At 41.2% G+C, this 13,295-nt stretch overlaps 2 protein-coding genes across 2 annotated transcripts; one reads left to right on the top strand and one right to left on the bottom strand.

Annotated features, from left to right (window-relative positions):
* Nucleotides 1–2,496: 2,496 nt before the first annotated feature.
* HAUS2 (HAUS augmin like complex subunit 2) lies at nt 2,497–7,222 on the bottom strand. The gene is made up of 6 exons (XM_074148852.1): nt 6,992–7,222; nt 6,306–6,398; nt 4,910–4,979; nt 3,940–4,072; nt 3,171–3,279; nt 2,497–3,036 (listed from the first exon to the last, which is right to left on the bottom strand). Exons 1-6 carry the CDS (start codon nt 7,220–7,222, stop codon nt 2,869–2,871), a joined length of 804 nt encoding a protein of 267 aa, XP_074004953.1. The 3' UTR covers nt 2,497–2,868.
* Nucleotides 7,223–7,286: 64 nt separating this feature from the next.
* LRRC57 (leucine rich repeat containing 57) lies at nt 7,287–13,207 on the top strand. Its single transcript, XM_074149096.1, has 6 exons — nt 7,287–7,394; nt 8,203–8,381; nt 9,598–9,733; nt 10,762–11,030; nt 11,484–11,669; nt 12,273–13,207. The coding sequence occupies exons 2-6, from the start codon at nt 8,298–8,300 to the stop codon at nt 12,312–12,314; spliced, it is 717 nt and encodes a 238-aa protein (XP_074005197.1). The 5' UTR covers nt 7,287–7,394; nt 8,203–8,297; the 3' UTR covers nt 12,315–13,207.
* Nucleotides 13,208–13,295: the final 88 nt, after the last annotated feature.

Below are 13,295 nucleotides of genomic sequence, written 5' to 3'. Positions count from 1 at the left end.
GGCTCGCCTCACGCCCAGCAGCCCCGGCCCCGCATCGCGGCGGCCCAGCGGCCGGGGAGGGGACGGGGAGGGAGGAGCGGAGCCGCCCCCGAGGGGAGGGCCCGGCCCAGGCAGCGCCCGCGGGGGCGGGAGGGAAACCTCCGCGGACGGGGGAGGGGGGGGTGTGCTTCGGGGAAGCGCTGAATACCCACAGTGCGGTGAGGGGGGCGCTGCCCTGGAAATACTCGCTAAAGGACTCCCCCAGAGAATCCAACTGGGTTTCAGAAGTAAAAAAACCGTCCGTCTCGCCCTAACCGCGTTTCTTCTCCGCGTAACGCGCAGGCACCCAGAAACCAGCGCTGTTTAAAGTGCACTCCACACTTAATTAATGTGACAGTAATTGAATGAAGATAAGTACCCCCTCCTCACTAGTGGTAAAGGAAAGCTCTCAAGTGTCTTAAATTCCTTTGAAAACCTCCAATGTTTATGAGGCTTGCATTTATTGTGTAAAATAAAATTTTGAAGCTCCCAAAGAATTATAATTGAAATCAATGCAAAACCTCGGTAAACTTTTTGCACTTAGAGTAATATAAAAATCACCAAAAGTTTTTAAAAAAATTGCTTGTAGGATATTGTCCCTGTCACTACGGCTGTTACTGTGAAGACATAAGAGCCGGCAGCGTTGGCCGCCCGCGCTAACGGGGTGCCAGGCTCAATAGACAATTCCTGTTTGGTTTTTGCCAATGTCATTACTCATTTTTAACTGGACTTTTTCTGCTTTTGCATTTCAAAACATGACAAACTGAGCTGTATCTGAATATAATGTGTTCTACAATCCATTTAAACAACTTCTGTTTAAACTGTACTATTTATTTTTACTTTAAGTGTAGCTCTCCTCATGAGACAATCTGCCTTAAGCACCAGAAACATTAAATCTAAATGAAGAAGATACCACAACACAGAAACCTTCCTGAGCAAATTATGGGATGAGTCCTTTGGACCCAACACTTTTCCTAACTCATGACCCACTACAGAGCTGCTAAAATCAACACCTACAAGCTGTGAATCACTGTTTACTTCAACGGATTCATCCCTGAAAAATGATTTTGTACAAATGGTATTAGCTAAACCCTACTGCCATCACCACAGTCAACTCTCCAATAATTGATACAGTAAAAGAAAATATGCTTGAATCTTTGGGATACAGCAAAAACATGCATTTGTCTTCACTTCAAAGAATTATAATGAACAAACTAACTAGAAATGTTCTCATCCTGCTCCCAGAAGCATTAAATTACAACAGCCTTAATTTGGCTGACCTAAATCATCACTAAGAGACAACACAAGAGAGGTTAAGCCTGCGATAGATGCACAGGACGATGATTCCAGAAGTCTGGATTCTGTTTCTTCCCATTTCACAGAATGTGCAAAGCATTTTCAGTAAAAATGCCAGCTCCTCTTCAATTGCATAGAAGACTTTCATTTCCACATCTGAAATGACAGTGATGTGGGACTTTGGCCTCAAATCCTGCAATGACATCTAGCAAGAGTTCACACAAAGATACCATTTGAGTTTATGGGACTCAAACACCAGTTTATATTCCCAGATCCTATCTACTAACATTCTACTCGAGTTAATCCAAGTTGTTTCTATCCTCTTAACTAGCGGCAGAGAGGAACATCATCTGCACTGACACAGTATAATAGAGAATTGTTCAGCTATACACCTTGTCATCACAGCAGAATGATGTAGTCTACAAAAATTAAAATGTAACTCTCAGAAAATTTCAAATATTGAGCAGACCAACTACAAGTAAGCCAGACCCGAGTGTGCTCAAGAACCAAAGATTTCTTCCTTAATTCAAGTTTTTATGCAATAATCAGATGAACTACAGTGAAATCTGTGGTACCGAGCCACCTAGTGGTTACTTTCAGAAAATAAAAGGCTCATTTTCAGAAATGAAAATCAACAGGTGAGATACATGAAGAATTCAGGTAACATAAGCGATACAACAGTAGAAAGGAATACATCTACACCACTTGCAGTTTGCTCTGTGTCCTGAACACAAAACTGGACGTCCTCCAAAGACAACCAAATGTTGGGTTGGTTACTGGTTCATACACATCCTGCCAGTAACATTTTACCAACAAGTCTTTCCATGAAATAAAAATCACTAAGCTTGCAAACTGGAATAACCAGTGCTTTCGCTAAATTGTCAGTCACACTCATGCAACAAGAGTTTTATTCTGAGGGGCACTGAAGATGGGGCAAGCAACAGAAAAGGAGAGACTGAAGAATATATTTACCGCTATCATAGAAACATGGTTTGCAAATCAGTACTCCAACGTATAATCACTGAATCTGCTCCCTGCTTTCCCACCATAATAAATTGTAACTTAAAACTTGATTAATTTCTTGGTTGGAACTCCTATAGAAGCATAAGCTGGGACCTAAGACTTTGCACTGTTCTTTTAATTATTTGATTTTATAACAAAATAAAAAGAGCCAGAGCTCTTGAAATGTAGTGCTTTTATTGAGGTTTTATAATGACATACAAAATACAGTGTATTATCAAGATACTTATAAAAACGAATAGAGACACGATATCAAGTGCATGAGAAATATCAAAACACATTTGCATTGAAGATACAGGCTCCAAGGGAATCCTGTCCAACTATTTCAAAAAGGAACTCCTTAACAGTCTTCTCAGTAGTCTCTCTTCTTGTGAGCTACTGCTCGTTGTCCCTTGTTTTTTTTAAAGCAGTTGGAGAACTGTTACGTAGGAACAGAAACATAAAACTACCTACAAAGTCCCCATTGGATGAAAGCACAACTATGTTGCAGTTTTCACAGGAGACCGTAAAAAAGTAGTTCTTTGAATAGCCATCCTACTTGAGAATGATTTGGTAGGTTAAAGATAAGCCAAGGTCCAGTTCAGCAGTATTGCAGATGCTGTCAGAATACACTCCTTTTTGCAGTTCGCTCCATTTCAATATTTGGTCTCCCAGCTCCTCCAGCTCCATCGCGAGCATCTCTGTTTTTGTCAATGCAGCATCCTAAAGCAGAAAAGAGTTGGATTTCAATCTCTACACATCCTGTCCTTCTAGCAAGACATAAAAATAACCTAAACAAACATCATTGAATTCTTAATGCTGGGGAAAACAGACGGCTCGGTTCTTTTGCTACTCACCATATTCTTCATGACGCTTGGTATCCGAGGGATGCTTCTTACAGTCTGCAAATGGCTTTCAAGGTTCTCAATGAAAGTCACAGCCTCAGCCAACAACTCTACTACATACCTGTAACCAAGAATGAGCCCCCTACTCAAAAGTTGTGCAAAACAATGAGGATTTTCTACTTCTAAGCTCTTATTTCTTTCCCCTGTGGGTTTTCTTAGGCCTCTCTTCCAGTTTTATGTGAGTTCTTAACCATCTAATTAATTTCTCTGCAATTACACTTTTTTTTTTATGACTCTCAGGACCAAGTATAGCAGGAATTACAGAAGTGAATATGCTCTTCTTCTCAGAAACTGGACTAGAATTTTAGACCATGAGAAGAAGGACTATATTTTTAAAACAAGTACTACGCATGTTTGGGAATCATTCATACACTTGTTCTGAGCAAGTCACAGTGGAAAGCAGACACCAAATGCTGAAGTAACAATTCCTTCCTATAGAGAAGCATAATGAATCAAGCATTTAACATACCTGCTTAAAACAATACATTACAATCTTCAGAAGACCAATAAACTAAGCAAATATTCATAAAAATATGTATCATTACCTTTCTTGAATTTCGCAGTGAGTAAACAACTAGCTTTTAGTTGAGGCTCTACTACCATTTTCTATTTCTATTCTTCTCAATGGAAAAGCAAATGAAAGCAAGCAATTTTTACTGCCTGTTGGTTCAAATTAATTTGGACTCACGCAAACAAGAACCATTATTTTCAATACGCCTACTTGTGGAAAGTAGCCTCAATAGGCAGGCTCTCCTGACATCTGGGCTTTATCAACATCTTCCTAAGAGTTCTCTTCTCTTTCAGTACGGCTTCTAAGTGTCTGTTCATATCTTGCAATATTTCGCATTTCTTGCCTATAAAATAAAATAGCAAAGTTGAAACAAATGTTCTGCTAAAACAAGAGCAAAAGAAGGAAAGAAAGAACAAGACCGAAAGAAAATGTCTGATCTATCGCACTGGAGAGTTTAAACTCAAGAAAGATACCATTTATCAGATTATTTTTGTTGAAGTGTATAGGACTTAGTATCAGCATGCACCTCAAAGTCGTAATACCTAGTTTTAGAGATACAGCTTTGTTAATTATTTTACATCATCTATAGTTTTAAGTGAACTGTCTTTGAGATGAAACCAACCTTTTAAACTATACCACAGCATTGAAGCATTACAATATATTTTACTAGCCTAACACAGTAGCAGCAAGCTAGAAAGTTTTTAAACATCCATCAAATCATAATGGGAAAAGCGTGCATTAATAAAGAAACAAATACATATGCTCCCAAAACACTAAAATAAAAATCCAAGTAATTTTAGGGGCATACAGACATGGTAGAAATACACTGAGTTACTGGAAAAGCAGTAAAGCAGCACACAGGCCAAGGGAAGCAAATCAGGTTACTGATGATCTCAGAACTCCTGATGCTCCGCTCACCCTGGGGAACTGACCACACACAAGAAGCTATTTTGGAGAATTGAGTTACGCACAGAGCTTCTCTGGAGACAACAGAGAGTGAAAGTTCAAATAGTATGGAAGCATTCTTTCAGGGCTAATAAAACACCTGCCACCTCCAGCAAGCTATCCAGTGGAGACAGCTGCAATAACTTCCAGAGTTGTCATGTACTCAAACGAAACATTAATCTGCTGACGAAGTCATTTAACACTATTGGTTTTACTAAGGTACACCAGCACTTACCTAAGTAAAAAGGGTGAGCAATGTCTGCTGTCTCCTTCTCCAACTGCAGAATTTCAGCTTTCAGTTTCGTCTACAACAATAAAATCACCAAATGAAAATATATTTTTAACATAATTACCCAAATATTGTTGACCCTCTTGAGGTGGTGGAGAAAGTATAAAGGGAGAAAGCAGGAAGATGGGGAAGAGCACACATGTGAAAGAGTATTTGCATGAGAGCATGCTACCACGCTCTCTCAAGTGCTTCTACTACTGGGGGGGGTTTGGCCTATAGGAAAAGACTGCTTAAAAACAGCGATTTCTTGGGAATTTGGGCTGGAAAAGACAGATCCTGCAATTAATTCCTAAAGCATAGAAACTCTTATCTCCTACAAAGCAGTTTCGTAGCCTATATTCTAAAGGACCTCTCACAGCCCCAACTCATCATTTTCTGGCAAAGATTGGTTTGTGTTTTTTCAGCTGAGGGAAAATGTCCCTCAGATGAACGTCCCAGCTTTATTTCTTTCCACTGATAAACCAGCACAAGTGCAGATACCTTTCTGTGGCTGAAAGAGTTGTGGTCATTTTTGACTACACAAGAGAAGACCGAGTGAAGTACAGAAGAGGATGACATATCAGCCTCTCCAGACACACAGAGAACTGCTGCTTTGCTTTTCTTGATCACTGAGGACAAAAATAAACCTGCTTCGCTCATAGCACAGTGAACATTTGTCAGAGAGTACTTTGCATGTGAAACCTTCCAGCAAAGGAGGCTAAACAGCCACCTTACTGGGAGCCAGAAACCGTTCGTTCCTTCTGCCCATCAGTGCAGAATGATGTCAGTTGTTTAACTCATTCTCAAAAAAAGTAAATGGTGATTTGTCACACTGCTCTGCAGCTGCTGGAGCCCATATTGCATAATTTAATAAACACAGGTTTTATACCAGTTTTTCAGTTTTGTAGAGTTTTCTGATGCTTAGAAAATATCATCATAAAATACAAGCCAACAGCCAATTTAGGCAGTAGGAAATGATTGAGCTTATCTCTTGCTGACCAACAAAATAAATGGTCAAGTTGCCTATACAGGAACACATTTTTGTGAATATAAGTCAATTAGAAACTCTCATTTGTTCTTCAGTTTCTTCAGAAAACTTCGGGTAATGCTCCAGTCAGAGATGCAGGCTGCCGTGTCTTTCCAGTTATACTGAAAACCTTTGTTTCATGATTTTGTTCTTTTCTTGATGGCAACTCAGTCCACTGGGGAAAAAGTGCCAACTGTTAAGTGGCTAAACTGATAAAAAAAACCCCAACAAATCATGAAACAAGAGCACATTGCAGTCAGGTATCTCACCAGGTGCCATATATTATCTCTGAGTATTGAAGCATTGAGTGTACGCTGACAACAGTAAAGGCTGTACCTCATTGATTTCGGCTCGCATGTTGGCGATTTTTTCCATCTCTGAGAATTTCACAAAGCACGGGTCATTTCTACAGGTTAAATCCAATGTCTCCTGTGAAAAGAAAGCAGCAGGGAAAAAATGCAAACAGCAGCAAGAAACATATCATCAGGCAAATTCTCCAGATTGGCCTTTAATAGTCTAAAGTAACTGTTAATCTCTCGCCCTATGCAATACAGTAAGTTTCATCTGAACAACTCATAAAATATATGCATTATTTGGGGAAAATGAAAATAAAATTTCACGAAAGGCAGCACGAGAGCAGTCTCAACAATCGTGGCTTGGACGCTGCTGGAACGGACCAGAGGCCATCAAAAAGCCCTCACGTCTACGCTCCAGAAAAACACCCAGCAGAGGGTTCAGTAATTCCTAGCGAGGAAAGCTGCCATCAGCCAAAACCGTCAAGAGACCACGCGATAAAAAGGAAAACTTTCCTGTTTCAAATTAACAAGCAAACTAAGCTGCGGCCCGGACACCGGCCCCGGAAGGACGGGCCCCGAGGGATGAGGAGAGCTGCGACCTCAGCCCCGCCTGCCCCGAGCCTTTACCCGCAGGTACCGCTTTGTTACGCTGCTGCTGCTATTCCCCGCCGCCGCCATCTTGCGCGGCCGCTCTCCACGGCCCGCTCCCGGGCCCCGGGCCGTTACCTGGCTCACGACGCCCGCCCCCACACACCGCGCCAGCAGGGTGGCCGCCGCCGAGGGCTGCTCCGCCTCCCAGGGGCTGGGGAAGGCAGGGTCGCTCTCCGCGCTGCTCTCCCACCACAGCTCTAGGGGCCCTCCCCACTCCTCTTCCACTGCAGCTCCAGGGGTCGTCGCCTCAGCTCCAGCGTCCCACACATCCCACCACTGGAAAGGCCAGGCGCTGGCGGCATCCATTATGGGCTGGGGGGCGGGCGCTGGGTTGGGCGCGACAGGAAAGGGAGTCGACGCGCGTCCGGTTCCGGGGGAGCCGGTAAAGACTTAGAGAGCGTCGGTTGTGGAAGGGCGAAGGCGGGGCGCGGGGAGTTCTGCCGCCGCCGCGGAGCCTAGGCGTGCGGCGCCTGTACAGGTGGGTTGGGCCGGGCCGGGCCTGGCTGCCCCCGCCGGGGCTCCCTGCGAGACCGGGGTGAGGGCTAAGCGGTCTCTGTGGGACCGGAGGAGCCGGGGCGGGGGTGAGGTCGGGGACCGGGGCCTGCAGCGGGTCATTGCCGGCTTCGCCCCTTGCCCGAGGGTCCTGCTGAGCCGCTTCTAGCCGTCGCGGCAGGGAGCGCTGCTTCTCCCGGGCTCCTTGTCCCGGTTATTTATATGCTGTATTAAGCTTTATTCCCCACCTCCTGGCCACAAACCTGACGCTAATCCTCCGGCCTGTAACCCGGCCTGGTTTGTCCTGGGGATTAAACTCTGCTGGAGTTACAGGAGATGGATGTGGTGTGTCTGCATCCAGAGTTGCCGCAAAGGAGTCCAGTCTCTGAATGAAACAAACGTTTCCCAAAAAAAGCAAATAAAACTGTAGTTCTGACAGCAGTTCAGTGCTGGGAGATGCAACTAAAATCACGGCCAGTCTCCATGGAGAACCTCCTTACACTATTGGGCCCTGAAAGAGGCAAAATGTGGGAAGTATGCAATTTTTACAATTAGTTTTAACTATACTCATTGCATCGATGATCTGAAAGGTCCCTTCCAACCAAGATGATTCTGTGATCATGTCAATATTCAAACTACTATAATGAAGGCACTTCGAGCTAGGTAAATCTTTTAGGTCCTAGGTGTATAGTTATGAGAGATGAAAATGCCGCACTGAAATGGTTCAGTATGTTGAAATGCTTGTGTTGAAGACAGTAGACGTAAAATGACTTTTTACATTTGCTCTATCACAGAGACTTTGGATTGCAGTTCTCTAGTGAAGAATAACTGAGAGAAACTGGCTGAAACTTTCACTCCAACTGCGTACGCTTGACAGAGAACTGTTAGGATGGGAAATAGTGCATTAAAAGCCCACCTGGAGACAGCACAGAAAACTGGTGTGTTTCAGCTAACGGGAAAGGGACTTGCAGAGGTAATGTAACTGTAGGGGAAATGTGGCTTTGTGCGTGCACGACTGACACTTTTGGAGAGAAATTCCCACTTCGTTGTCATAATGCACCAATATATGTATTTCTCATGAGTAATGATGGATAATATTATTTCAGGAATATTTTTTTTCCCTTTCACAGAGCAGAATTTTGCTTGCACTGTCTTCTGATTGAGAACTTACCTGTCAGGGCACTTGTATGGTTATGAGCTTATGCTTTAGAGTGCATGTATGTTCAAGAAGCACTTGTTATGATGCTTTGCTTTTTAAAAGGCTGTAAACTTAAGGGGAAAATGTAAATTTTATAACTGTATTGTTACTTAGAAAGATATTCCACAATTTGTCATGTTTAGATACTTATGCTGTAGTCATATGAATAGTCTGTACAGGCTGTTCACTGGGCTGTAAGCACCACAAAGTTTATTACATTGAAAATTGTCTTGACTTCCACTTAACTGCGGAAAAACACAGAATGTCCTGGAACCATAAGTCGAGAAACAATTCACGGGATAGCCAAAATAACTCTATATTGCGATAATTTTCCGAGACTTCTTTTCTAAAGCATCTTCTTCCACTATCCTACCTTCTGTCTTCCCTTTTCCTCTGCCAGACTAAAGGAGGATGAAAACTACTGGTCTATCGGCCAGGGACTCGCTGGTGGTGATTGTCAAGTTTTTCTTTTTTTCAGCTCAGTGCCAAGTGTGCATTAAAGTGGTACAGGATGTAAGTAAGAATAAGGAAAATGGTTTACATAATTATTTAAAAAGGAAAGCAAGAGAAAAATTTCCCAATCCTACTCTGCTAAAATAAAGAGTTGTTAAGTAGCTGTAGAATATTTTTAAATGACAGGAATGTTTAAGAGAAACACACAAGAGGGCTAAAACATAAATGAGTTTGTGTCATGGTATTCTTCCTTCTCTCTTTTTAATTTAAATTCTTTGGCTTAAAAACTGCTCTTCCTAGATGTTAGGCTGTCTCCTTTATATCCTTTTTCCCTTCCTCAGATGAAAAAATATTTTTAAAAATATCTATTAAGCAAATTTTCCAACTTAGTTGCACACTGTGATGATTGGACATTGTGATACAAATGACAGTATGTAATAGTGATACAAATTTCAAGTAAAATTTTCAGCTGTGTAACTTGAACATTCAGAGTTGTATCAACTATTAAAATGCTGTATCTTTTCTTTCTCCCCCATAGTTTCCTGAAGATCTGCAGAAGCTAGCAAGCAACTTAAGGACAATAGACTTGTCGAACAACAAAATAGAGCTCTTGCCGCCACTCATTGGAAAATTTTGCTTTTTGAAGAGCCTTGCTCTGAACAACAACAAACTGAGTATGCCTGCTAATTAATATCTCCACAGATTTCTAAATTAATAACCTGACTTCTCTGAGCAGAAACTAAATGTAATGATTTAACTCTCACAGGATGTAAATGGGGAGTTTAGTCACCTAAACTGAAATCTTTGGAATTCATGTACAGGAAAAAAACCCCAAACCCATAAATTCTTCAAAACTAGTTGCCAACTTAGTTTTAATATCAGTTTTACAGTGACATGTAAGTACTTAAAACTGTAATGTTCCTGTGCTGTGACTTGTCTGATCTGAAGGTTTGTGTCAGGTGGTTTAGTACTTGCATGGAGAACAGGTAATAAAAGATGACCTGTAGAAAATGTTGCTGGCCATTCAGTGGTTGTTACCGTTTTTGTTGGATAAACTTCCAATGTTAGAGAAAAATTAGGATGAGGTGAAGAAACTAACTTTTTTATGTGTTAATTGTGTATTATCTGCCTTTTTGAAAAACAAATGTAATTTACAAACCTCTTTAACTTAATCGTGCAACTCAGGAGTGCTACAGGTGATAGACTAGTGCAGGTAGAACGAGGGATGAATGAACGCCAGCAGAGCTTACCCGATGAGGTTTATGTGCTGGTATGATACAGTATGAATTATCTGAGAACTTACTTTTGAGTGAGTTGTGTAATACCTCTAAAGGGCTGCAGCAGAACCGAAGCTGTGAATTGTGTGGTATTTCAAATGTCACAGAATACGGTGGCAAAGTGGTTAGTAAGGAGTATAACCGATAGGCTAAAATCTTCTCTGAGTAGTGTTTTCAGCCTGTGATTTGAAGGCCTGCCTTGTCTGCAGATTGTATTTTATTTGTGGAAGATGGTTAAAAAGCACGTTTTCAGTGGACTTAAGTTTCTGTGCAGGGATCTGTGCCTTCCTTGGAAAGTGGGGAGGAATCCTGTGAGAAATTAATATAGCACCGGTTTCCATGCAGAAGCTTATTTGAATTAAGTGGGTATGAATGTTTACTGCTTTTCGTTTAGCTCACCTCTTTGTTTTGTCATTTATTTCTAGCTGCTTTACCTGAGGAGCTGTGCAAGCTGAAAAAACTGGAAACACTACACTTGAATGGCAATCACTTGAGGCAGCTGCCGGCTGCGTTTGGACAACTTTCAGCTCTCAAAAACCTGAGCCTCTCCGGAAACCAGCTTCGGACTGTGCCTACACAACTCTGTGGCCTTCGCCACTTGGATGTGGTAGATCTTTCCAAAAACCAGATCCAAAACGTGCCCGACACTGTGGGAGAATTGCAGGCCATTGAACTCAATTTGAATCAGAACCAGGTCTGGTAACTGAGATATTATGGGCATGTGGATTTAGGACTTAGAACATCCACAGAACATAAGCTGAGACCATCAAAACTTTATACCTAAAATACTATTTGTGCTTCTGGACACAACAGATATGAGGCATCATAACTAGAATTTCTGTACTGATACATCCAACTGCCTGATCTGACTAACTAAGAAATCCTGAATTTAGTTGTAGAGAAAATTATTTGAACAGTTCTTGAGGAGGAGTCTGATAAACAGAAGCGTAGGTTGCCTGTCATCATGGAAGAAAAAAAAATTACTTGGGATTTTTGATCATTATTATTGTTGCTTGTGCATTGTTAAGTAGTTACTGTTAATGTAGATTATATTTACAACATGGTAATTGGTTCATATTAGTCTGAAACAAATCACGGATCACTAACATTTTAATCCTGTTTCTCTTTGTTTTTTTATTCCTGCCAGATTTCCCAGATCTCAGTGCAGATTTCCCACTGTCCACGCCTCAAAGTCTTGCGTTTAGAAGAAAACTGTCTAGAACTTAGCATGCTTCCTCAGAGCATCCTCAGCGACTCCCAGATCTCACTGCTTGCAGTAGAAGGCAACCTCTTTGAAATCAAGAAACTCAGAGAACTGGAAGGTTATGACAAGGTTTGTGTCTTTTTTTTGTGTCTTTTTTTTTTTTTTTTAAAAGAAGCTTCTGGTGAAGTCCTTAGCCAGTACCTCCTCAGAATACTAAGCTTTAATGCTGGTGAATTAAAGTACATACAGTGTATTGGTATTGTCACTGGTATTGGATTCGTAATTAACCTCTGAAAAGAATTTCAAGGGTTCTTCAAAGACTAACTTTCTCATAGGATTCAGGATCAGTGTTCTTTCATCAGCATCTTTTGAAGGGTAGCTATTAACAGGTGTGTGTCTTCACTTGCATGGGACAAAAAATAACAGATGCTTCCTATTATGCAGCATTCTTACCCGTTTAATGTTAGTTCATCCTTTACACTTGAGATTTGACTGTTCAGCACTGTGGGGAGTTTCTTTCTAGAACATTAACATGAATTACAGCAAATAGCAGAAAAAAATTTGGGTTTTTTTTGTTTGAAATTAAAGCTCTAATGGTTATGTCTGGGAAATGAAAATATGCTTCAGATGCAGAGTGCTTTTGAGTCTGAGAACAGAAGCTTATCTGCTTTCAACAGTAATGAATCTTGTATTAATTTCTGAATCTTATTTTTTTTTTTGTTTTCTTTGTAGTACATGGAACGATTTACAGCTACAAAGAAGAAGTTTGCATGATCATTATTCTGACCCTCTGTATTCCCAGTAAGAACAGTTAGTGACTGAAGCACCTGCTTCATTGACTTAAGCCAAGACTGATGAAGGTCGATGATCAGAGTACTTCTCCTCTAGTAGCCTGAGATGGTCTGTTAAGGCCACATGGAATAAATGAACTAGAGACCGTGGGTATTGAACTGATGAATCTGCCCTGGGGCCAGTTTTGATTTTTTGTGCCACTATAGCTATTATCACAACACATGTTCTCCTTTGTCAGGGGTTGTTCTTTCACAGAGAAAGGGAATGAGGGTTTCAAAGTTTCCAGTTCCCTTTTGTCAGGAAGGTGGCTGTTGATATGTAAGAGGATTATTTCTTCTGGAAACATTTTTCCATGATAGCACGTGGAAGTTCTACCACCAAAGCAGATCTGAAGCACTGTATGTCGCAGTAATCACTACTCTACAGAGAACTTTTACAGATGAGGTTTTAGTTTATAACCTGTATAAGTTTTTTTATGAAGCACAAATAGTTGTGGTTAAGTGTTTTATTAACCGCTTCTGGTAAACAAATCATGGTTTGAGCATCCTTCGTTTACACTTTACTGTGCGGGTTTTCTTTTCCCACAAGTAAGAATTGCACTACAGTCCACTTCTGCTTGAGCTGTATCAAATAAAAATGAGGTTCATCTTCCATGTATTCTGTAAAAACGTATATTGCTGGAAAACATAATATCCTTGCACTGACTCCTCGTGTACAGAGCAATGCTGAAAGTTTTAGTTGTCAGCCTGCTGCTGCCTTATTACCAAAAGCACCTAGAAAGAGCTATAAATGTATGCAATTATGTAACTTATACTGAAAAGGAAAATGTACTTGTTTATTTTAGTAAATAATTTTCAAAAAAATCAGTTCAAGTTTATTTGGTGTAACTGCTGCTGTTGTCACTTTTCGAAATAGTGCTGAGCCATTACTGAGAGCCATCACTTAGGTACTTGGTTCCATCAG

Source organism: Numenius arquata, chromosome 6 (genome assembly GCF_964106895.1).
Source record: "Numenius arquata chromosome 6, bNumArq3.hap1.1, whole genome shotgun sequence".
NCBI lineage: Eukaryota > Metazoa > Chordata > Aves > Charadriiformes > Scolopacidae > Numenius > Numenius arquata.
This window is presented reverse-complemented; position numbering and strand designations above follow the sequence as displayed.